The sequence below is a fragment of the Neoarius graeffei genome, chromosome 18 (assembly GCF_027579695.1).
Source record: "Neoarius graeffei isolate fNeoGra1 chromosome 18, fNeoGra1.pri, whole genome shotgun sequence".
NCBI classification, from domain to species: Eukaryota; Metazoa; Chordata; class Actinopteri; order Siluriformes; family Ariidae; genus Neoarius; species Neoarius graeffei.
In genome coordinates, this window is record NC_083586.1 from 33778503 (window position 1) to 33803925 (window position 25423).

Sequence of the window (25423 nt, forward strand, 5' to 3'; positions counted from 1 at the left end):
ACTTGGTCATTTATTTATTGAGGAAAATGATCCAATATTACATATCTGTGAGTGGCAAAAGTATGTGAACCTCTAGGATTAGCAGTTAATTTGAAGGTGAAATTAGAGTCAGGTGTTTTCAATCAATGGGATGACAATCAGGTGTGAGTGAGCACCCTGTTTTATTTAAAGAACAGGGATCTATCAAAGTCTGATCTTCACAACACATGTTTGTGGAAGTGTATCATGGCACGAACAAAGGAGATTTCTGAGGACCTCAGATAGAGCATTGTTGATGCTCATCAGGCTGGAAAAGGTTACAAAACCATCTCTAAAGAGTTTGGACTCCACCAATCCACAGTCAGACAGATTGTGTACAAATGGGGGAAATTCAAGACCATTGTTACCCTCCCCAGGAGTTGTCAACCAACAAAGATCACTCCGAGAGCAAGGCATGTAATAGTCGGCGAGGTCACAAAGGACCCCAGGGGAACCTCTAAGCAACTGAAGGCCTCTCTCACATTGGCTAATGTTAATGTTCATGAGTCCACCATCAGGAGAACACTGAACAACAATGGTGTGCATGGCAGGGCTGCAAGGAGAAAGCCACTGCTCTCCAAAAAGAACACTGCTGCTTGTCTGCAGTTTGCTAAAGATCATGTGGACAAGCCAGAAGGCTATTGGAAAAATGTTTTGTGGATGGATGAGACCAAAATAGAACTTTTTGGTTTAAATGAGAAGCATTATGTTTGGAGAAAGGAAAACACTGCATTCCAGCATAAGAACCTTATCCCATCTGTGAAACATGGTGGTGGTAGTATCATGGTTTGGGCCTGTTTTGCTGCATCTGGGCCAGGACGGCTTGCCATCATTGATGGAACAATGAATTCTGAATTATACCAGCGAATTCTAAAGGAAAATGTCAGGACATCTGTACATGAACTGAATCTCAAGAGAAGGTGGGTCATGCAGCAAGACAACGACCCTAAGCACACAAGTTGTTCTACCAAAGAATGGATAAAGAAGAATAAAGTTAATGTTTTGGAATGGCCAAGTCAAAGTCCTGACCTTAATCCAATCGAAATGTTGTGGAAGGACCTGAAGCGAGCAGTTCATGTGAGGAAACCCACCAACATCCCAGAGTTGAAGCTGTTCTGTACGGAGGAATGGGCTAAAATTCCTCCAAGCCGGTGTCCAGGACTGATCAACAGTTACCGCAAACGTTTAGTTGCAGTTATTGCTGCACAAGGGGGTGACACCAGATACTGAAAGCAAAGGTTCACATACTTTTGCCACTCACAGATATGTAATATTGGGTCATTTTCCTCAATAAATAAATGACCAAGTATAATATTTTTTGTCTCATTTGTTTAACTGGGTTCTCTTTATCTACTTTTAGGACGTGTGAAAATCTGATGATGTTTTAGGTCATATTCATCTCATCTCATCTCATCTCATTATCTCTAGCCGCTTTATCCTTCTACAGGGTCGCAGGCAAGCTGGAGCCTATCCCAGCTGACTACAGGCGAAAGGCGGGGTACTCCCTGGACAAGTCGCCAGGTCATCACAGGGCTGACACATAGACACAGACAACCATTCACATTCACACCTACGGTCAATTTAGAGTCACCAGTTAACCTAACCTGCATGTCTTTGGACTGTGGGGGAAACCGGAGCACCCGGAGGAAACCCACGCGGACACGGGGAGAACATGCAAACTCCACACAGAAAGGCCCTCACCGGCCCCAGGGCTCGAACCCAGGACCTTCTTGCTGTGAGGCGACAGCGCTAACCACTACACCACCGTGCCGCCCTAGGTCATATTTATGCAGAAATATAGAAAATTCTAAAGGGTTCACAAACTTTCAAGCACCACTGTATATGTCAGTTACGTCACTACGTTTGTATAAACCTTGGCGCGAATATCGAAGCAAAAACAACACAGAAGCAGCAGCAGCAGCAACAGCAACAACAATAATAATAATAATAATGGATGACTTCACGTTTGTACAGCTGCTGCTTCTCGTCACTTAAAAATGGCGATCTTTTGCGGTCTTGTTATTGTTGTTGGTCTTAACAACTCCGCCCCCCCGCTGACATAAGCGGTTCTTTCCTCTGGCCCAGCAGAGAGTTGGTGCTAGCCTGGAACCGGTGTTTCTGGCCCCAGAGCCAGTTCTTTGTCAGTGGAAACAGAAAACCCGGTTCCAAACTAAGCACTGGCCCCGAACCAGCCCTGGAACTGCTTTGGTGGAAAAGGGGTAAGTGAAAGTCACACTTTGCGATCACAATTTTTTCCCGTTCTGATGTTTTAAGTGAACATGAACTGAAGCTCTTGATTTGTATCTGCATGATTGTATGCATTGTGCTGCTGTCAAGGGATTGGCTGATTAGAGAACTGCATAAAACAGCAGGTAGATGGGTGTTCCTAAGAAAGTGGCCAGTGAGTGTATACTACTAGGCCCATTGTTTATATCGATAGTGAGGTGATTTTAAATGAACTGCTTTAGCTACTCTAGCTGCATTAGTTATCTTGGTTTGAGTAGGGTTGCACGGAATGTTGCCTGTGCAGCTTTAAGTAAAATATATTTTAATGTCTCCATTGTGTTGAGACCCCTTGCCTTCAGTTATTTATAGTATATGATCATCAAGAACAACATGCTGAGTAAAAGCTGGTATTTTCACTATCTCATGGTGGTCTGTAGACATCTTTGAGGTTTGAGTTTTTCGGCAACTGTTGATCTCCTGGAATTTTAACACATAACAGTCTGTAGATTTTACACAGAAAGAGTGTGATAACCAAAAGAGTGGTGTAGTGGTTAGCACTGTTGCTTCACAGCAAAAGGGTTCCAGGTTTGAACCTCATGGCCGACGGGGGCCTTTCTGTGTAGAGTTTGCATGTTCTCCCTATGTCTCTGTAGGTTTCCTCCAGGCGCTCCGCTTTCCCCCACAGTTCAAAGACATGTAGATTAGGTAAAATACCCAGCCACTGGGGTTGCACAAGACAGTGCATACTTAGTGCCGGTCCCGAGATTGAGGAGGGTTGTGTCAGGAAGGGCATCCGGTGTAAAACCTATGCCAAATCAAATACGTGGAACGGAACCGCTGCTGCTCCCTAATGAGCAGCCGAAAGAAGAAGTATGATAACCAAAAAACATCCAGTCAGCAGCAGTTCTGCTTTATGGAAATGTCTTGTTGATACGAGAAGTGAGAGGAGAACGGCTAGACTGGTTTGAAGTGTCAGAAAGTCTATCCATCTATTATCTATAACCGCTTATCCTGTGCAGGGTCGCGAGCGAGCTGGAGCCTGTCCCAGCTGACTATGGGCGAGAGGCGGGGTACATCCTCGACAAGTCGCCAGGTCATCACAGGGCTGACACATAGACACAAACAACCATTCACACTCACATTCACACCTACGGTCAATTTAGAGTCACCAGTTAACCTAACCTGCATGTCTTTGGACTGTGGGGGAAACCGGAGCACCCGGAGGAAACCCATGCGGACACGGGGAGAACATGCAAACTCCGCACAGAAAGGCCCCCGTTGGCTACTGGGCTTGAACCCAGAACCTTCTTGCTGTGAGGTGACAGTGCTAACCACTACACCACCGTGCCACTGTCAGAAAGTCTATAGTAGTGCAAATAACCACTCTTCACAACCACAGTGAGCAGAAAAGCATCCGCAAATGCACAACACACTGAACCTTGAGGTGAAAGGGTTCAAGAGCTGAAGATATAATCGGGTTTCAGTCCTATCAGTCATGGACAGGTATCTGAAACTACAGTGGGCACAGGCTCACTGAAACTGGGAAATTGAAGATAATAAAATGCTACATGGTATCGGATTTTGGTATCATAGAATTTGAACAATTCTGAGTAAAGGAGCGTGTATCCCTAATTTAAGCCTTTCCTAAATGAGTGTAACCTAACTTAATGCAGGCTTGGGCTGTTTTGTTGGAGCACAGAAAGCAAGACATCTTGCATCTTTGCAAACCCAAAGGTATAATGAATCGCATGTGTATTTGGATTTCCACAGGAAGATGAGGTTATGCCTGCCAAGTTTGAAGAAGACTCTCTAATCTGGGTTGCAGCTGATCAGCCTCTGAAAGACAGCAGCTTCCTCAGTGCCAAAATTTTGGACCTCTGCAAAGATGTGCCCATCTTCTGGCTGCATCCTACTTACCCCAACAGTAGAACTGCCTCTTATTGCTTTTCCTGTTTGTCTGACATTTTATCAGCAATTTTTTTTTTTGAGTAAAAAGACAGCACTGCTGAAAAAACAAAGCTCATAAAATATATATTAAAAAAGGACATCCATTAATGCTAATATTAATTCTGATAGTGATACAAGTAGTGGGCGGCACGGTGGTGTAGTGGTTAGCGCTGTCGCCTCACAGCAAGAAGGTCCTGGGTTCGAGCCCCGTGGCCGGCGAAGGCCTTTTTGTGCGGAGTTTGCATGTTCTCCCCGTGTCCGCGTGGGTTTCCTCCGGGTGCTCCGGTTTCCCCCACAGTCCAAAGACATGCAGGTTAGGTTAACTGGTGACTCTAAATTGACCGTGAGTGTGAATGGTTGTCTGTGTCTATGTGTCAGCCCTGTGATGACCTGGCGACTTGTCCAGGGTGTACCCCGCCTTTCGCCCGTAGTCAGCTGGGATAGGCTCCAGCTTGCCTGCGACCCTGTAGAAGGATAAAGCGGCTAGAGATAATGAGATGAGATGAGATGAGTTTTGCCTGGTAAAAGATTGCTTTGACTCATTTCAAGCAACTCTTCAGGGTGTTATATATATATATATATATATATATATATATATATATATATATATATATATCAGTACAGCATAACATTAATTAGATATTTAAGCTTCCCTTGAAATGCTGCAGTGTCATAACATCATATGTTTCTTTCAGGGTGTGCAATAAACTGAAATTTCCAAAATAAATGATTGAGGACACTAAATCACAGGACCTTCCATTTTGCAGAAAAAGTGCCTGTAGAACACGTGTGAGAACTCTGGATTGGAGTTGAGAAACTATAAGGTCACAAAAATTACAAGACAACAGTCCCTTTAGTCATCATCATGAGGCATAATTGACAACGGGACATTAATCATGCCAAGTTGCTGGTATATTGTGCTTTCATTTCACATAATGTAGAAATATGATGACATTAAGCCACTGAAGTGGTAGGTCAAGTAGCAGATTGTTTGGCTAAAGAAAGTGCGAGAACATTTCTCAGACTGTTACGATACTATATTATAGAACAGAACCCACTAGAGAAAGGATAACATTAGAATGAGTATATCCATATGATTTGTCTTGAAGCAGAGCCATGGTATAATTAAATAATATTGGCTTGCATCGAGTGGTATATCAGATATATTCCATTCAGCTAGCATGATATTGAATGAGTTGAAGACAAGTACACTACCGTTCAAAAGTTTGGGGTCACTTTGAAATGTCCTTATTTCTGAAAGAAAAGCACTGTTCTTTTCAATGACGATCACTTTAAACTAATCAGAAATCCACTCTATACATTGCTAATGTGCTAAATGACTATTCTAGCTGCAAATGTCTGGTTTTTGGTGCAATATCTATATAGGTGTATAGAGGCCCATTTCCAGCAACTCTCACTCCAGTGTTCTAATGGTACAATGTGTTTGCTCATTGCCTCAGAAGGCTAATGGATGATTAGAAAACCCTTGTACAATCATGTTAGCACAGCTGAAAACAGTTGAGCTCTTTACAGAAGCTATAAAACTGACCTTCCTTTGAGCAGATTGAGTTTCTGGAGCATCACATTTGTGGGGTCGATTAAATGCTCAAAATGGGCAGAAAAATGGCTTGACTAGATTTTCTATTCATTTTACAACTTATGGTGGTAAATAAAAGTGTGACTTTTCACGGAAAACACAAAATTGTCTGGGTGACCCCAAACTTTTGAACGGTAGTGTACATACACACTTTTCCAGTTTTTCGATGTCCGTTGGTATGTTTTTCTCTTGTAAATATGCGTGAAGAATATCTAATGAAGTTTTGATAGCCTTTCAAATGTTCAATGTGTCTTTCTCTTTCCTGGCGAACAAAGAAATGCTTCTACGCACGCGCAGCAGAAATCTCTCTCATTGAATATCCATATCAGCTCTGACGTGTGATGTCATGTTGTCTTGACAACCATGCAATATCGTAAGCCATATTCAATGCTCATTCTTCATTGGGTAGAGTGACATAATACATGTAGGATAAGGGACATGCTAACAATATTGAATGCTATCAAACCAAATTAATGGAACCCGCTAAAAGGGAATAGAATGCATGTTTTTATTCCATTGAAAAAGTGTCCTGTACGTATAATAATTAAATAATATTAACTGACTTTTTTTCATGGTATATCAGATATATTTCATTCAGCTAGCATGATATTGAAATACTCGAAGACGAGTTCAATATCATGGTAGCTGAATGGAATATATCTAATATACCATGATAAAAAAAAAGCCAGCCAATAATATTATTATACATACGCATCCCTTTCAGGTGTTCACTACAGTTTTCGCTTTCAAAATTCTCTCAAAATCTTCTGTATTTAACAAAGCAAACCTGGCAGCCATGTTTGTTTACAAATTGTCGTGGTCACTCATTAGCGCGGAAGTTTTACACCTCTGGCGTGTGACGTCATGGTGTCTTGACAGCCATGCAATATCATAAGCCATATTCAACACTCATTCTCCACTGGGTAGAGTGACGTAATACATGTAGGATAAGCGATATGCTAACAATATTGCATGCTCATCTCATCTCATCTCATTATCTCTAGCCGCTTTATCCTGTTCTACAGGGTCGCAGGCAAGCTGGAGCCTATCCCAGCTGACTACGGGCGAAAGGCGGGGTACACCCTGGACAAGTCGCCAGGTCATCACAGGGCTTACACATAGTCACAGACAACCATTCACACTCACATTCACACCTACGGTCAATTTAGGCTACGTTTACATTAGACCGTATCTGTCTCGTTTTCTTCGCGGATGCACTGTCCGTTTACATTAAACCACCTGGAAAAGCCGGGAAACGGGAATCCGCCAGCGTCCACGTATTCAATCTAGATCGTATCTGATCCGGTGCTGTGTAAACATTGAGATACGCGAATACGCTGTGCTGAGCTCTAGCTGGCGTCCTCATTGGACAACGTCACTGTGACATCCACCTTCCTGATTCGCTGGCGTTGGTCATGTGACGCGACTGCTGAAAAACGGCGCGGACTTCCGCCTTGTATCACCTTTCATTAAAGAGTATAAAAGTATGAAAATACTGCAAATACTGATGCAAATACTGCCCATTGTGTAGTTATGATTGTCTTTAGGCTTGCCATCCTTCCACTTGCAAGTAGTAAGTGATATGCACTGGGATCACACACACAGCGGCTCAGTCCCGAATCGTGGCTTGTTCACTACACTCGCGCGCTGTGTGAGCTGCGCAGGGCCGGAGTGCGCACCCTCCAGAGGGCACTCGCTGTTCAGGGCGGAGTGATTTGGAGCGCAGGATGCCTGCGGAGCCGAGCGTATCCGCGTATTGGTGTTGCTGTGTGCACGGCTAACGGTTTTAGTGTAAACGCGAATCGTTCTAAGAACGTTAATCTGATGATCCGCTGATTCGACGTAATGTAAACGTAGCCTTAGAGTCACCAGTTAACCTAACCTGCATGTCTTTGGGCTGTGGGGGAAACCGGAGCACCCGGAGGAAACCCACGCGGACACGGGGAGAACATGCAAACTCTGCACAGAAAGGCCCTCGCCGGCCATGGGGCTCGAACCCGGACCTTCTTGCTGTGAGGCGACAGCGCTAACCACTACACCACCGTGCCGCCCCAATATTGCATGCTATCAAACCAAATGAATGAAAGCTTCTAGAAGGGAATAGAATACATGTTTTTATTCCATCAAAAAAAGTGTCCTGTATGCATAATAATATTTCCTATCATAGTATCCCAGTATATCATCACACTTTGAATTAACAATGACTCAAAAAAGATGGTTCAACTGTACAATCAGCATGCACAATATTCTTCAAATTAAAGAACAAAAATGTGATCAATTTAATTGCTGTTTTGCATGAATCATGTTCGCTGTCCATTCCAGGAGAGCAAAAGAAACCGGTTCCAAGGGCCAGACGACAGGCTCCTGAAGACAATGATGACAGCGTTCCATTCAACCCTAACAACCCTTACCATGTGAGTGCCATTTGGCTTGAAATGTTTTCCACATGATGGTTGTATGTGTAAGGATGAACCAGAGGGAGAGGGAGCGAAAGATATAAATCTGAATTAACATGCAGAAGTCACATTGGATTTCAAAAAGCGACCCCTGCATGATTGACAGCTTTGATGTAATGGTAGTTGTACCGCCTGCAGCCATACTTAACATGGCAGTAATTTCAATAAAATGTGAACATCCATTTGGCAAAAATGTCCATCCCAGTTGTCATCACTCTGATGCTCGAGGCCAGACAGCAGCGCAGCAATATTTCAGGAGTGTCAATTCAGAGCTCACCAGTCGATACTTGTCTACATCAGTTGTGGACCACTGATCATGCTATTTTTATTTTGGGCCAATTTTTGGCCTATAGTTGTTTAACCCTTTCTTCAGCAAAGAAAACAACAATATAATGCTGAGGATTGTTCTATTTGATTTTTTCCCTCCCATAACTGTCTATATATAAACCAAAATTATTTGGTGTATGGCGGCACGGTGGTGTAGTGGTTAGCTCGCCTCACAGCAAGAAGGTCCTGGGTTCGAGCCCCGGGGCCGGCAAGGGCCTTTCTGTGTGGAGTTTGCATGTTCTCCCCGTGTCCGCGTGGGTTTCCTCCGGGTGCTCCGGTTTCCCCCACAGTCCAAAGACATGCAGGTTAGGTTAACTGGTGACTCTAAATTGACCGTAGGTGTGAATGTGAGTGTGAATGGTTGTCTGTGTCTATGCGTCAGCCCTGTGATGACCTGGCGACTTGTCCAGGGTGTACCCCGCCTTTCGCCCGTAGTCAGCTGGGATAGGCTCCAGCTTGCCTGCGACCCTGTAGAAGGATAAAGCGGCTTGAGATAATGAGATGAGATGAGATGAGATAAACCAAAATTATTTGGTGTATGGCGGCACGGTGGTGTAGTGGTTAGCGCTGTCGCCTCACAGCAAGAAGGTCCGGGTTCGAGCCCCGTGGCCGGCGAGGGCCTTTCTGTGCGGAGTTTGCATGTTCTCCCCGTGTCCGCGTGGGTTTCCTCCGGGTGCTCCGGTTTCCCCCACAGTCCAAAGACATGCAGGTAAGTTTAACTGGTGACTCTAAATTGTAGGTGTGAATGTGAGTGTGAATGGTTGTCTGTGTCTGTGTGTCAGCCCTATAATGACCTGGCGACTTGTCCAGGGTGTACCCCGCCTTTCGCCCGTAGTCAGCTGGGATAGGCTCCAGCTTGCCTGTGACCCTGTAGAAGGATAAAGCGGCTAGAGATAATGAGAATGGGATGTATTTGGTGTATTATTGTGTCACAGAATATGCATGTACCATTAGGGTGCCACTCAAAAATGAAGTTTCTAATTTTCATTATCCCACCCCCTAAATGTGTTCATAATGTGAAAAGAAAAAATGTGACAAAGTGTGGATGTATTATATTAATATCTACTGGTAGCTCTAGTCTGGCTAACGCAACTTCAAAGCTCTGCGAGCATTTGGTCTGGCAAATATATTAAGCCCAACCGTTTCCCAAAGCGTGTGGTTGACCCGCCTCCCTGAAATGCCTCAGTTTGCTAATGGTCGAAGCCAGAAAAGGCTGTGACGAAGCTTAAACCAATCACATCACTCTTTCCTCTGACGTATGTGACGCGACGGAAACTGCTTGAGTAACAGGAAGAAGATAAATACCTCCAGGGCTGCTCTTTGCTCCGTTTTCAATGAGAACTTCCCGTTCAATGCTTTCAATACAGCATCTACCGCTGTGTCAAAGGCTTGCCGCTGCTCCATGTTCGTAACGTTTCTAGTGAATGAAGCGCTTCCGGCATAGATTCTGTAAACAATCTATGGCTTCCGGTCGCAGTTCTACTACGTCACTGCCTTGAACACGCCTCTACCCAGGGCCGCTGGAGATGCTCAAAGTTGATTGGCTCCCGATTTTTCGGGAGCTTGGAAGAGCTGGAGATAGCTTGCCTTGCCAGACTAAGCTCGCAACAGACCCTCGTGTTGCGTCACACTTAGGATGGGTGGGCCCAAGCTATGGTAGCTCAACAGTTCCAAAGTTATACAATATGTGTAATTTTCCGAAAAATTCTGATATAATCATATAATGTTAAATTTAACATAAAAAACCAGAATACTGCAGAAATCATGAATATCAAACAGTTACTAGCAGTTACTTCAAAAGTCAACAAATGATTTTTGAACACAAACAGATTAACACAAACAGTGACCAAAATGTCAAATGAGTTGTCTGCAATTTAGTTGTCAACAGCAGCTGCAGTGAGTGCAGTCAAGGTGGATTTGTTACTGTTTGGAAAGTCATGGCGGTGTTTCTCCACGACTTGCAACAAGAACTGTTTTTGTTCTTCTTGATTGGTCAGGACTCCATTGAACGCCTGAATCAAGGCCACCCCTTGCTCGGCTGCATCGTTGACGACTTTCAGACTTCTCACTTTCTGTTGGCCAACAATGTAATCATTGTCACTGCTCCATGTATCTGGACTGTTCATGAGGAATTTCTGCGGTATGTTAAAAGCTGTGAAAAGCTGCTTGGTGTGTTGTGATACAAAGTCAAACAACTGCTTCTGAGATACTGTGGGGTTGAAGGCAATGCGTCGAGGACGATATGTTGTTTTCTTGTCAAGGGCTTTCACCATGGCTGACTTCACCTCAGCTGACACTGCAGAGTCAAAGAATGCTAAACCGACCAGGATTTCACTTAGTACCACAAGTGTCCAGAGAATGATTTTATTGCAGCTTTAGCAACAGCCGCCAATCATTCTGCGGAGCAGATTTTGCACATGCGCATGTGAACTAGGCTTTTAGGTAGACCTTTATCACAAACGTGTTGAATAAGAGTGTTAATACACGCATGCAACAGCTACTGAATAGTTACTCTATGAAAACATTTCAGCCCATTGAGCTACCAAAAAATATGCATATATTTGTATGAAACTTGGAATAATTACTATGCTTCATAAAAGGAACAAAATGAGAGGGTGGGACCTGGAAAACATTGAAAAAAAAATGTTGGCCATTAGACTCAGTGGCACCCTAATGTACCATCTTGTAACTGGACCCTCCTATTGTTATAAATTAGAAGGCAATATGCACAGATGTGAGAGCATGGACAGATGTTAGGGTCACTGTAGGAGGCCATGCCTGTCACCCAGCATCTAATCTAACAGACCTTTCTACAGAACCAGAATCCTTCTGTTGACCCTCTCCTCCTCTTTCTTCCAAAAATCGCTCTCTTCAGTCCATTTCCACAAAACTGAAAAACCATTTGAGAAAAAAGCCCGCAGATACAGCTTTACTTTTTAGTACATGCGTATCGACTCAGTCTTAGAATGCTTTTTTTGTTTGTTTTTAATGATAATAGACCTCAGCTTTTGGCATCCAGATGATGCACGGTTGCATGATATTATTGTAGAAACTTGTGGAAAGACTTTGTACATTTGTACTGAATTTATCCTGTACCCACTAACTTTCAAATCTGCAATAATCTTTTCACCTCTGATTCACTTCGGTGCATTCACATATGCAATGTTTAACCCATTTGAATCAAACCCTTAGTGTGGGTTGTACAAGCAGGTGAGAACACAGCCGTTGCACTCAGATATCAGTCTGACAGCCTCTAAGTGAGGTTGTCTCACTCAGTGCGTTTACATGCACATAGAGAAAATCGAATTTCTGCCGTTGCTCGACTGAAATCGAAGTTCTAAATGCCATGGAAACACCTTAGCTCGGCTGAAATTGAACCGAACTTGATTTCTCGTAATCGAGCTACACAACCTAGATTATGCGATTTTTGCCGAGCTACTTAGTGCATGTAAACCCTATCGAGCTACGTAGTCCAGCTACTTACTTCAGCACTGCCCCTTCCGGAAGTGACGAGTGACGAGACCACAAGCGGGAAACACAACAGCCTCGGTCGGCATGACAACAGTAGTACCGAGCAGCAGAAGAGGTCAGGAGGAACAAACGAAGAAGAGAAAATGGCGAGCAGAAACATGCACTTCTGGAGCAATGAGGAGACAGAGTTCATGCTCATTCAGCTTAAGGAGTTGAATATATTAAAATTCATGGACGGGAGAAAAACGCGCAATGGAGAACACGGAACTGATAACTTTGTTTACACTCTTGAATAGCTCTTCTTCATGACGACAACCGGAAGTGTACCAACACGATGGGGCGTGTAGCGCCACCTGTGGCTCGGGTGCACAATGTACCTCACACAATAGCTCGATTTCCTTGTGTGCATGTAGGATTGGATTTCTCTGGCACCCTGCTGGGACCCTTAGCTCGATTACCGACAGTAGCTTGATTTGGATGTGCATGTAAACGTACTGACTGTTCCAAATCAACTGCAGTGAGAAAGTGATTCAACTCTGAATTAACCCAAACACAGGAAGTTAACCAAACACACCATGTAACCTTGACTTGCAAGTGACGTCAAAGCAAAATAGAAACCTGGATGTCGGCCATGTTGGTGGATATACAAATACGGGGTCAAGCGACATTCCATACAAAACATAGTCACGTATGCGCAACTCTATTTGTTTTTCCACTGCTTTACGCATTCTTTTAGCTATGCCATATATTTGTGCTGTATATGGTTGTACACAACAGTACTCGTGACCGTGGCATGTTCCGATTTTTTAGAATTCCATCCGTGATTCGGAAAGAGGGCGAGGAAACTCCCAGGCTTAGTACGGAGAGGAGACGAGGGGATCAGGACACTTCGTCCAATAGTTAAGACATTCCATCCAAAGCCTTCAGACGCACTATCTATTATTTTATATTTCAGGTATTCTGGTATTCACGAACGAAGCCCCTGCAAGAGTGCTGCAAGAGCGCCTAAAGATTTAACATGATCCAGCCGGCTTTAAAAATTTATAATTCAGCCAGTGGAGCTCACAGCAAAGCCAAATTTTGCAGGCACCTCACTCTAAGCCTCCCCATTCGAAAGAGCACAGTCTCAGGTCAGTAGGACTGCGCTTCAGCCTGGGATCTGCAAACGAAGCCCCCGCGAGAGTGCTGCTCGGCGCCTAAAGATTTAATATGATCCATACTATGCACGCATTTGCTTTACAAAAATGTGTTTTGCTTCGGTTGAATTCCATTGAGAATTCCTCCTTTTTTTCGAACAAACAAATACCTGAAGTATAAAATAATTGATAGTGCGTATGAAAAAGGCTTTGGACGAAATGACCTGTATTCGTACTCAATGGTCGGTACAAGCGTCTTATCTTCAGAAAAGTCTGACTTTTTTAAATAATATGGGTCAAAACCACACATATATCTATCTTCGCTCGACCGTTCAAATCGTGGTAATACTGAGAAAATTCAGCATTGTTTACAGATGTTTTCAATGGCTGCCATCCTAGTTGCTTTGTATATCCACCATCATGGCGGACGCTCATGATGTAGCACATTTTGATCACGTGGTTGCAAGTCATCTGTTGCGAGTTGCAAACAACATTTTTCCATAGATACAGGTACAAGCTGAGGCAGAGCGTGTGCCAAAGGACAGAGCTGTAGCACTGCGGAAATGCCTCGTATTGTTAAAACTGGGTGCAGGACACAAAATCTTTCAACTAGTTATTTACTTGGAGCCAGCTCGGTTTTCCATGCTCAGGTGATTTGTATGATTTCTGCCTATGTTTGACAAAGGTTTGTTTCCTTTTTTTTTTTTTTACATCATTATATTTCTGGCCAAACTTGTTGATGAGGTGAAACCAAACCAAACCAAAGAGGAATCAATCAGTTTTGATCTGAAATCAGACTCAGCAAATAAACTAACAGGTCTGAAATACAGTGGCAGGAAAAAGTATGGGAACTCTCTGGAATTACCTGCATTTATGTATAAATTTATCTTCAAATATAGTCTGATCTGTTAGCCCTGTGATGACCTGGCGACTTGTCCAGGGTGTACCCTGCCTCTCGCCCATAGTTAGCTGGGATAGGCTCCAGCTTGCCTGCGACCCTGTAGGACAGGACAAGCGGCTACAGGTAATGGATGGATGGATGTAATCTTCATCCAAGTTAAAATAATGAACAATGTTTTAACCAATAACACAAAAACAAATATAATCATCCATCCATCCATTATCTCTAGCCACTTTATCCTGTCCTACAGGGTCGCAGGCAAGCTGGAGCCTATCCCAGCTGACTACGGGCGAAAGGTGGGGTACACCCTGGACAAGTCACCAGGTCATCACAGGGCTGACACATAGACACAGACAACCATTCACACTCACATTCACACCTACGCTCAATTTAGAGTAACCACACTGTAAAAAAAAAAAAAAGTTACGCCAAGTTAAAAATTCAAGGCAACTTACTGCGCAGGATTTTTGAGTTTATGTGACAACTAAGATGTTTAAGTTTTGAAGAAAGTTGTGCCAACTTATACTTTTGGTCTCAGATAACTTAGCCGTCATATTCACACAAACTTAATTTTTTCAGTTTTACATGATAAGAATTCAACTTTAAGGCCAATAATCTTTCATCCAAGTAAAAACAAATTTGACAAATGAAATGTGCAAACAATTCAGTATACTGAATTGTTTGCACATTTCGTTTGTCAAATTAGCTTCAGGCTTAAAATCAGTGAATGTGTGACTTCACAAAAAAGCACTGCCACTACAGTTTTATAGCAGTTTTGCTACCATCATGTTAAAATAAACATGCTATTTGAACTGGATTGTTATTTGTTTTATTGTGGGATAAAAAGAAAATTGAACTCAAATTTTTTAGTTTTTACTTGGATGAAAGATTAGTGGCCTTAAAGTTGAATTCTTATCATGTAAAACTGAAAAAAATTAAGTTTGTGTGAATATGAAGGCTAAGTTATCTGAGAGCAAAAGTATAAGTTGGCACAACTTTCTTCAAAACTTAAAAATCTTAGTTGTCACATAAACTCAAAAATCCTGTGCAGTAAGTTGCCTTGAATTTTTAAGTTGGTGTAACTTTTTTTTTTTACAGTGCAGTTAGCCTAACTTGCATGTCTTTGGACTGTGGGGGAAACCAGAGCAACCGGAGGAAACCCACGCGGACACAGGGAGAACATGCAAACTCCACACAGAAAGGCCCTCGCCGGCCACGGGGCTCGAACCCGGACCTCCTTGCTGTGAGGCGACAGCGCTAACCACTACACCACCGTGCCGCCCGAATATAATCATTCATGTTTTTATTGAAAACCATGAATTTAAGATGAATTTATGCATACATGCAGGTAATTCCAAAGGGTTCAAGTAATTTTTCTTGCCACTGTACATTATATGGCTGAAAGTATGTAGACATTCGATCTTCACACCCATACAGTGGATATAAAACATGTACACACCCCGTTAAAATGATAGGTTTTAAACAATTTCAAAACTTTTCCCACCTTTAATGTGACCTATAACCTGTACAATTCAATTGAAAAACAAACAAATTTGTTGGGGGGGGGACATAAAAAATAAAAAATGTACAATAAGCTGGTTGCATAAGTGTGCACACCCTTAAACTAATACTTTGATGAAGCATCTTTTGATTTAATTACGGCATTCAGTCTTTTTGGGTCGGAGTCTATCAGCCTGCCACATCTAGACTTGGCAATATTTGCCCACTCTTCCTTGCAAAAATGCTCCAAATCTGTCAGATTGCGAGGACATCTCTTGGTCACAGCCCTCTTCAGGTCACCCCACAGATTTTCAATTGGATTTTGGTCTGGGCTCTGGCTGGGCCATTTCAAAACTTTTTTGGGGCCATTGTCGTGTTGAAAGATGAAATTATTCATCTTCAGCTTTCTAGCAGACACCTGAAGGTTTTGGGCCAAAATTGACTGGTATTTAGAACTGTTCATAATTTCCTCTACCTTGACTAAAGCCCCTGTTCCAGCTGAAGAAAACCAACCCCAAAACATGATGCTGCCACCACCACGCTTCACCGTGGGTATGGGGTTCTTTTGGTGATGCACGGTGTTGTTTTTGTGCCAAACATACCTTTTGGAATTGTGGCCAAAAAGTTCAACCTTGGTTTCATCAGACCATAACACATTTTCCCACATGCTTTTGGGAGAGTTGATGTAATTTTTTTTTTTTTCAAAATTTAGCCAGGCCTGGATGTTTTTCTTTGACCCTACCTCATAGTCCAGACATATGGAGAATGCGGGAGATTGTTGTCACATGTAGTACACAACCAGTACTTGCCAGAAATTCCTGCAGCTCCTTCAGTGTTGCTGTAGGCCTCTCGGCAGCCTCCCTGACCAGTTTTCGTCTTGTCTTTTCATCAATTTTGGAGGGACGTCCAGTTCTCGCTAATGTCACTGTTGTCCCATATTTTCTCCACTTCTTGATGACGGTCTTCACTGTGCTCCATGGTATATCTAATGCTGTGAAAATGTTTTTGTCCCCTTCTCCTGACTGATACCTTTCAACAATGAGCTCCCTTTGATGCTTTGTAAGCTCTCTGTGAACCCTGGCTTTTGCTGGAGGATGCAACTGAGTAAATATCTGAACTTTATTTGGGGTTAATGAGAGTCATTTTAATTGATGGCAGGTGTGAACCCAAAAAGACTGAATGCTGTAATTAAATCAAAAGGTGCTTCAACAAAGTATTAGTTTAAGGGTGTGCACACTTATGCAACCAGCTTAGTGTACTTTTTTAAACATTTTCCCCCAGAACAGATTTGTTTTTCAATTGAATTGTACAGGTTATAGGTCACATTAAAGGTAGGAAAAGTTTTGAAATTATTTATTGTGGTCTCATTTTTTTTTACATCAGAAAAACCCTATCATTTTAACAGGGTGTGTACACTTTTTATACCCACTGTATGTCAGCCTTCCTCAAACCATTACCTCAAAATCGGAAGCATACAATTGTCTAGAATGTCTTTGTGTACTGTAGTATCAATATGTTCAGCATGACAGTGGTCCTGTGCACAAAGCGATCTCCATAAAGACAAGGTTTGCTGAGTTGGTGTGAAACTCAAATGGCCAGCACAAAGTCCTGACCTCCACCCTACTGAACACTTTTGGGATAAACTGGAACTCTGTACTCTTGTGCTGAATCGGCTGAAACCATGTTCTAAAATAGCAGAAAGCCGTCCCAGAAGAGTGGAGGCTGCTATAGCAGCAAAGGGGGAACCAAATCCATATTAATACCCATAGCTTTCAAATAGCACACAGGGCAATGATGGTGAGGTGTCCACATACTTTTGGCTGCACAGTGTTGCTGCTTAGATAACATTTTAGTACCTTATTTTTGTGTATCAGACACCGTGACTATTTTACATTTCGTTATACAACCCCGATTCCAAAAAAGTTGGGACAAAGTACAAATTGCAAATAAAAACAGAATGCAATAATTTACAAATCTCAAAAACTGATATTGTATTCACAATAGAACATAGACAACATATCAAATGTCGAAAGTGAGACATTTTGAAATTTCATGCCAAATATTGGCTCATTTGAAATTTCATGACAGCAACACATCTCAAAAAAGTTGGGACAGGGGCAATAAGAGGCTGGAAAAGTTAAAGGTACAAAAAAGGAACAGCTGGAGGACCAAATTGCAACTCATTAGGTCAACTGGCAATAGGTCATTAACATGACTGGGTATAAAAAGAGCATCTTGGAGTGGCAGCGGCTCTCAGAAGTAAAGCTGGGAAGAGGATCACCAATCCCCCTAATTCTGCGCCGACAAATAGTGGAGCAATATCAGAAAGGAGTTCGACAGTGTAAAATTGCAAAGAGTTTGAACATATCATCATCTACAGTGCATAATATCATCAAAAGATTCAGAGAATCTGGAAGAATCTCTGTGCGTAAGGGTCAAGGCCGGAAAACCATACTGGGTGCCCATGATCTTCGGGCCCTTAGACGGCACTGCATCACATACAGGCATGCTTCTGTACTGGAAATCACAAAATGGGCTCAGGAATATTTCCAGAGAACATTATCTGTGAACACAATTCACCGTGCCATCCGCCGTTGCCAGATAAAACTCTATAGTTCAAAGAAGAAGCCGTATCTAAACATGATCCAGAAGCGCAGACGTCTTCTCTGGGCCAAGGCTCATTTAAAATGGACTGTGGCAAAGTGGAAAACTGTTCTGTGGTCAGACGAATCAAAATTTGAAGTTCTTTATGGAAATCAGGGACGCCGTGTCATTCGGACTAAAGAGGAGAAGGACGACCCAAGTTGTTATCAGCGCTCAGTTCAGAAGCCTGCATCTCTGATGGTATGGGGCTGCATTAGTGCGTGTGGCATGGGCAGCTTACACATCTGGAAAGACATCAATGCTGAAAGGTATATCCAGGTTCTAGAGCAACATATGCTCCCATCCAGACGAAGGGTCTGGGTAGGGTCCGGGTACTGAACTGGCCAGCCTGCAGTCCAGATCTTTCACCCATAGAAAACATTTGGCGCATCATAAAACGGAAGATACGACAAAAAAGACCTAAGACAGTTGAGCAACTAGAATCCTACATTAGACAAGAATGGGTTAACATTCCTATCCCTAAACTTGAGCAACTTGTCTCCTCAGTCCCCAGACGTTTACAGACTGTTGTAAAGAGAAAAGGGGATGTCTCACAGTGGTAAAGATGGCCTTGTCCCAACTTTTTTGAGATGTGTTGTTGTCATGAAACTTAAAATCACCTAATTTTTCTCTTTAAATGATACATTTTCTCAGTTTAAACATTTGATATGTCATCTATGTTCTATTCTGAATAAAATATGGAATTTTGAAACTTCCACATCATTGCATTCCGTTTTTATTTACAATTTGTACTTTGTCCCAACTTTTTTGGAATCGGGGCTGTATTTGTTGATTTACTATGGAAAGCTCAATACAGTACTGTTTAAAAAGCTGTACTCAGAACAATACAAGTTACTGTTGAGGGCGAAGGACATTAACACAGCAAGTAGCACTGGCACCACACAAGTGTCCTGAGCTCAGACTACCATCTGTGTAGTTTCACGGTTTCTCTTCTATGAATTTGTCATCATTTTTAAAATCATGATAATCGTCAAACTGGGATGTTTATCCATGACTAACATGTCTGGCCCAATTGCAGCGTCGTGAGGAGGGTGAGGAGAGCCCAATGACGGTTGACACCATGCTGGACCACACGGGTGTGTGCTGCTCCGAATGTCGCCGTAGCTATACACACTGCATGCGTGTCTGCGAGCCTCTGCGTGGCTTCGAACCATGGCCATACCACTACAGCGGCTGCAGGCAAGTGTGCCGTCTGATCATGCCATGCAGCTGGTGGGTGGCTCGCATCATGGGCCTTGTCTAAAGGCTCCATAAAGGATGGACTCACAAAGAAAGCTAGTTTCCAACAGAGAAGCCTCAGCACAGGCCATCACATCATGCAAAAAAAAATGTACCAGTTATTATTATGGAGTCTAATGTATTAGAATACTGTTTGTATTAGTATGAAAGTCTGTTATTGAATCACGCCAGCATTTTTGGGGAACAGTGTGAAGAAAAAAATTCTGGCAAAAAAAAAAAAAATATGAACAATGTACATTAAAAGGACTAGTTATGGGGAAAGAATTCTAATATATAGTTTTACATACTGAACAGCCAAGACATCTTGTCCGAAATTTTTTTTTTTTACACGCTGGTGCCATCAAGCTAGTAAGGAATTAAAATCTTGCCCACATCAAATGAGATGCAAGCTAAAGTAAAACATTCTTTTTCCTTTTGATGTAAATATATGTAATAATTTGCTTCAGAGAGCAGCAGACAAGTCTTTGAATAGCAGCAAAGCATAAATGCCTAAATGAGATATTCAAGATATTCTTGCTTGCCTTAAAACTGTTGTCTTTCCCTGTATATTACTTTTGATGCAACATAAAATGATTTCTGGCCTTTTTATGTTAATTTTAGACAAATATTGCTGCTTTCAAACTGCCTTTTCAATATAAAGCCAAAGTGTAATAAAGGTCTACATTTTCTACATTAGAAATGTTTGTGCACGCCTGTGTTACATCGTCTCTGCTTCAGCAGTTGTTTTGTTCAGTAATGAAGGCCAGAATTCAGGGATAAAATGAGGGGAAATCACTACATTAATAAAGAAGGCAGGAGTTCTTTATTGCTTAGTGCTTTTTATTGCTCATGACTTGAGATCATACCCATAATGCAAATGGTTGAGTTCTTTTTGATGTCTGACTAGAGAAGCTGCATAAAGCCTCGGTCCCAACCGGCCGTACGTGCTCCTACAGCCGGTCTACGTGCAAGAAACGCACGGAGGGCGCGCGTGTGACGTGCTGATTTTCGAGCCATAGACCGGCCGCAGAGGTTCTTTGTCATGTCAAACGAACTCTACGGGCGCTTACGTTTCTTTCAGGTTGCAAGACAAACTTAGGGCCAACGTGCGTCTTTCTCCACGAACAAAAAAAACGCAGCGATTTGGGAAACGCCAAAAATCGCACGGCCAAAAAAATCGTACGTCCGGTTGTGACCTAGGCTTTAGACGAGGGAGAAAATGCCAGTTTACTCTAGAGCCATAAAACGCTCCTGTTTGATTAGCTTCAGATATGAACTGTGTGACATGAATTTGTCATTTAACCGATGACTGAAGTGTTTTGTCAAGTAGCTTCATATGAAATATTTACATTCCCCCAGAAAACAAGTCAGTCAGTCAGTGTGAGGCTTAACAAACCATCCTAATTATTGGGGAAAAAAAAAAGACTTCAATTTCCAGACCACGAGAAATATTTATTTACAATGCATTTTAATAATATTTAAAGAAAACACAACCCCTAAAATACATTGTAAAAATGACCATATGTATACTGATGCATGACTACTTGAGAAGTGATGAGCGATACTTGAGGTTGAATAATGTCAGTGACGAGATGACGGAGACAGCCAGCCTCCGTATCACACACCAGTTTTTATTTAAAAAAAAAAAGAAAAACGGCATGTGTCGAAGACGTCTAAAACATCAGGAGTTGGTCCTTCGACACAGATGAACTTTCACCCTAGACCAATCTTCAGCGTCACCGGTAAATAATTATGAGTGATAAGTGCTCACTACAATCATTAGTCCCAACTTATAATTATGCAGTTATGTCTGAAGGACAGGCCAATTGTGAATAAGACACAGTGAGCGTAATGAAGGGAAGGCCAGGACTGTTTGGTGGTGATGAAACTGTCTGTTGAGATCATCACGCCAAGTTCCTTCAATATTGCTTCCATTCCATATCATCAGGGGGATTTACTTCTACTTTCCTTTTGCCCACGTCTGTCCAGTTAGTACTGAGGACTGTGCCTCCGGATTCCATCTGTGTAGAGATGAAGGAGAGATTAAACTCTCAGGAAACTGCATAATGGAACAAAGCTGCTATTTTGACAAGCACAGGAAATGTATGAAGCTGAATGCATGATGATCGTCACAACAAACAAGTAAAACCTCAAAATGTATCTCATTGATATTTCATAAATAAAGCAAGCAAGCAAGCAAGGAAGGATAAAAATCAGACCATAAATCAATTTTCATTTCCAAAGAGAGCTAAGCAATGTTTCCACAGAGATCACAAATATCATATTAATCTTCATTAAATATTAATATTTGGTCCAGAGGGCCAAAGGTCTCTCAGCTCATCATTCCGCATCTCACCAGATGAAACATGACAATCTTTTTAAAGAATGAGCAAGATATAACACACAGTTAAAAGAAAGTACTTCTGTAAACTAGTTAGTACTATGAGTAAATGTTAAAGTATTTGAAGTTATAATGGACAAAAAAAAAAAAATTCAGATGCATCAGCGGTACTATTTGAAGTCACATCAGTAATAACTGATCTACACTAACGGAGACAAAGATTTCTCCTTTCAGTATCAGCCTTTATGAAAAACGGAAAAGTAATTCTCAAATGTATAATTAAAATCCTTGGATGTGTCTTTGTTTTATTTCATTAATTAAAAAAAAAAAAAGTCAGCTCTACACTTTATGAAAATCTTACCCTTACCAAGGCTGAGTGCATAGAACAAGCAGACTGCGTCTCAAGCCTATTTATTTATTTTTATTCCTAGTTGGCCAACAGACAAGAAAATTCAGCAGGCTGTTGATGCTTTAACCACGAGAGTTTTATCCTTTTCTGCCCAGAAACCAAAAAGGGGGGAGACCCTTATACTTAAACTTGTTTTTGTGAAGAAGTGTATTATTTGCGTGCATGTTGAACATAACTAGTGTTAGTATCGTGCCGTTTGATGCACAACACGCATCAGTTGAGGCAGTCTGGATATTTGTGGCAGCTATTTTTTACTAAATGGATTGGCTACACAGTTGTCCCTTGCTCAGGATTCCCTGGGTATTTGAGTACGTGCTCATTTTCCTTACTCTTACTAGCTGTCCATAATTTTGAGTTAAAATACCCGAACTACTAAATTTTAGCCAACTTAATAAAGTTTCTGGGCAACCCAAACAAGCACCGGAGCTTTCAGTCACCCAGCCGGCTAGTTAAAGGAGAACTGAAGGCAAATTTTATCATAATCAAAATTCTATTTCTCTCATTTCAGGGTTTCTGCAGGCTTGAACAAGATCAATTTAAGACTTTTTAAGACCTTTTTAAGACCATAACAGGTTAAATTTAAGACTTATGCCGCACAAAAAAAATAAAGAAAATTGGGAGAGCCTGAATTACTTTCAAAATAACAAAATTTATTATCATTCACCAATGAACTCATTACATCCCTAAGGTGCGCTCTTGCATTAATGAGGAACAGAAACATAACAGGAAGTGAAAGATTATGGCATTAGATCATTGACAAACCGACTAAAATGGGGGTGGGGTGGGGCGTCAGAGAGGGAGAAAGGGATGTTGGAAAAAAAGTTAAAAAACCACTGCATTACACTAGATCATTAACAAATTGATTAAATGGAGAGAGAGAGAGAGAGAGAGAGAGAGAGAGAGAGAACTACACTGCCGCAGCGGAACGTTTGGGCAATGTTAGAATCGGGAAACATGGCCTGAAAAAGCTCCCCAATCTTGTCATTGCTTTTATGAGGCATTCGATTCCGTACGGTTTGTGTGTTGTAACGTGACAGTTCGCACGGAGTTAGCTGATACACCGTCTCAAGATGTGCTTGGACCTGACGACGGTGAACAAAATTGAGTGATGGCATGCGATTGTTGCAGACTTTTATGGGCAGCCTGGTGCTTCTCCGCTTTCGCGTGCGATTCCAGTGTCTTTACACCCAGGGTGCCGAGTTTGAGTGTTCTTTTGCACAATGTGCAGTACGCCTCAAACGGATTGTTTGGTACGCGTTTTAACCAGTCTACGAAATCACTGCGTTCAAGCCAGCAGGCGTTAAACTTGCATTTGCCCATTTTGCTACAAACCGTGACAATCTCCCTCGCTTCTTTTAGGCTCTACTGTCTAAATGCGCACGTACCATGCCCTGTGCATCACCATGCCGACCAGGCTAGACGCCAGATTCCACTGTGTCTCATTTGTAGTTTGCAGTGTAGCCTACTGCTGATATTAAGTAGGCCTAGCCTATACGACTAATTATGAATATCACCAACGCATTTAACAAAAAAAAAAAAAGCGCGAATGGGGTAAACAGACGTAAGGATTTAAGACTTCACAAAATTACATTTAAGACCTACAATGCAAAATATGCTCGTATTTTAGACTTTTTAAGGCCTTAAATTAGGATTATCAAATTTTAGACTTTTAAAGACTCCGCGGAAACCCTGTAAATATCGGAATGCATCTTTGATCGCTATTTTGTCACTGCTGTAGCAAGTTACGAGTGTTTGAAATATGCTCTGTTATATATCAGTCCATATGTCAAAGTGATGGCCGTAAACGAGATTCGTTAAGACCTGTGCGAGACATCGTAGGACGGAAGTAAAACGTACAGCGGAACTCAAAGTGACCGACATCTGCCAACGTTCCGTGTCTGAAATCGCTCACTCGTTCACTACTCACTATATAGGGAATTACTATATAGAGGAGAGGAGCTCACTGGTAAAATGAAAAAAGGCTTTCGGACACTAGTCCGTCGCGCTGGTATTTACGTCATTACTGTCGCACAATTAAAATGTGCCAGATCAGTCGGCTGGTGGGTTTTCAAAATAATAAATACGTGCATGTGATTTTGTGATAAATCCATTACCCACATTAATCAATACAAAGTACCTGCATCTTCCAGGTTTTTTTTAAATCAAGGCTGAATACTTTCTTCTTTGCCGCTGCCTTTTATTAAATCAAATTTGAGATTTTTAATTTTATTTCTTTCGGCACAACCGCAATGCATGATGGCATATACTGCTTTGGTTAGTGACCATCGGTTGTACACTACTTTTCGTGATGCATTGTGGGATACTTTGAGTGCACTATGGACCCTTTTCACGTGACGTCACGACAAACGCGGCCGCCATTTTGGACGTGTACTACCAGTAGTTTACCACAGCCAACATTGAGGAACGGCAGCAAAGAAAGTGTTTATTTTCAGCAAGACTTCCATCATGCCACTATATTGTTGTGCACCTGGATGTAGTAACCATCAACACACAAGGCAAGGGTTATCATTTTATCGGATCCCGGTAGATGCTGACCGACGGAGAAGATGGATAGCGGCATACCAACGCTTGTGTAGTGACCACTTTGTTGGAGGTAAGACGAATAAAATTAGCCAGAAAAGGCATTACATTGCTGTTAACATTCCATTCTAGTTTACTGTAATTATGATCTGGCAGCTATTTACACCGGATCCAGTGTAAATAGCTGCCGGAGCCAACGTCCGAGCTTGCCGGAGCGCGCTCCGGCAAGCTCGGACGTTGGCTCCGGCAGCTATTTACACTGGATCCGGTGTAAATAGCTGCCAGATCATAATTACAGTAAACTAGTAAATACAGTTTTCTGCATCTCGCTCCTTTTTCCTTCATGTTTGTCGCCTTCCTCGCATTCAAACCGATTCGAGCCGAAGTCCACTACATGTCCAAAATGGCGGTCGCGAAAAGGGTCTATATAGGGTGTAAATAATCCTCACTAAGGTTTCAGACAGCACTACAAAATGGCGTCCCCACTATATAGTGCCCTATATAGTGAGTACGGGGTGATTTCGGACACAGGGAAAGTGACCAACATCTGCCAAAGCACGCACCCTCTTTCGAATGCTGATGTAATCAAGCCAGAAGTTTTGTTTGTTTTGATAGCAATCAGGAAAGTTTGAAAAAAGTAGGCAGTAATCGTCATTTAAACTCGTTTTTGT

At 42.2% G+C, this 25423-nt stretch overlaps 2 protein-coding genes across 2 annotated transcripts in view; one reads left to right on the top strand and one right to left on the bottom strand.

Moving 5' to 3' along the window:
* cnmd (chondromodulin) overlaps positions 1–19486 on the top strand; it is a 28377-nt gene extending 8891 nt beyond the window's left edge. The window contains exons 5-7 of the mRNA XM_060899498.1: positions 4015–4168; positions 8111–8202; positions 19262–19486. Coding sequence (XP_060755481.1) covers positions 4015–4168; positions 8111–8202; positions 19262–19486 — 471 coding nt within the window. The remainder of the gene's footprint in view (positions 1–4014; positions 4169–8110; positions 8203–19261) is intronic.
* A 1406-nt stretch (positions 19487–20892) lies between these two features.
* The window catches only part of sugt1 (SGT1 homolog, MIS12 kinetochore complex assembly cochaperone), a 76155-nt gene continuing 71624 nt past the window's right edge, over positions 20893–25423 (bottom strand). Inside the window, exon 13 of the mRNA XM_060898722.1 lies at positions 20893–21482. Within this exon, the coding sequence (XP_060754705.1) occupies positions 21381–21482 (102 nt within the window). The 3' untranslated portion in view covers positions 20893–21380. The remainder of the gene's footprint in view (positions 21483–25423) is intronic.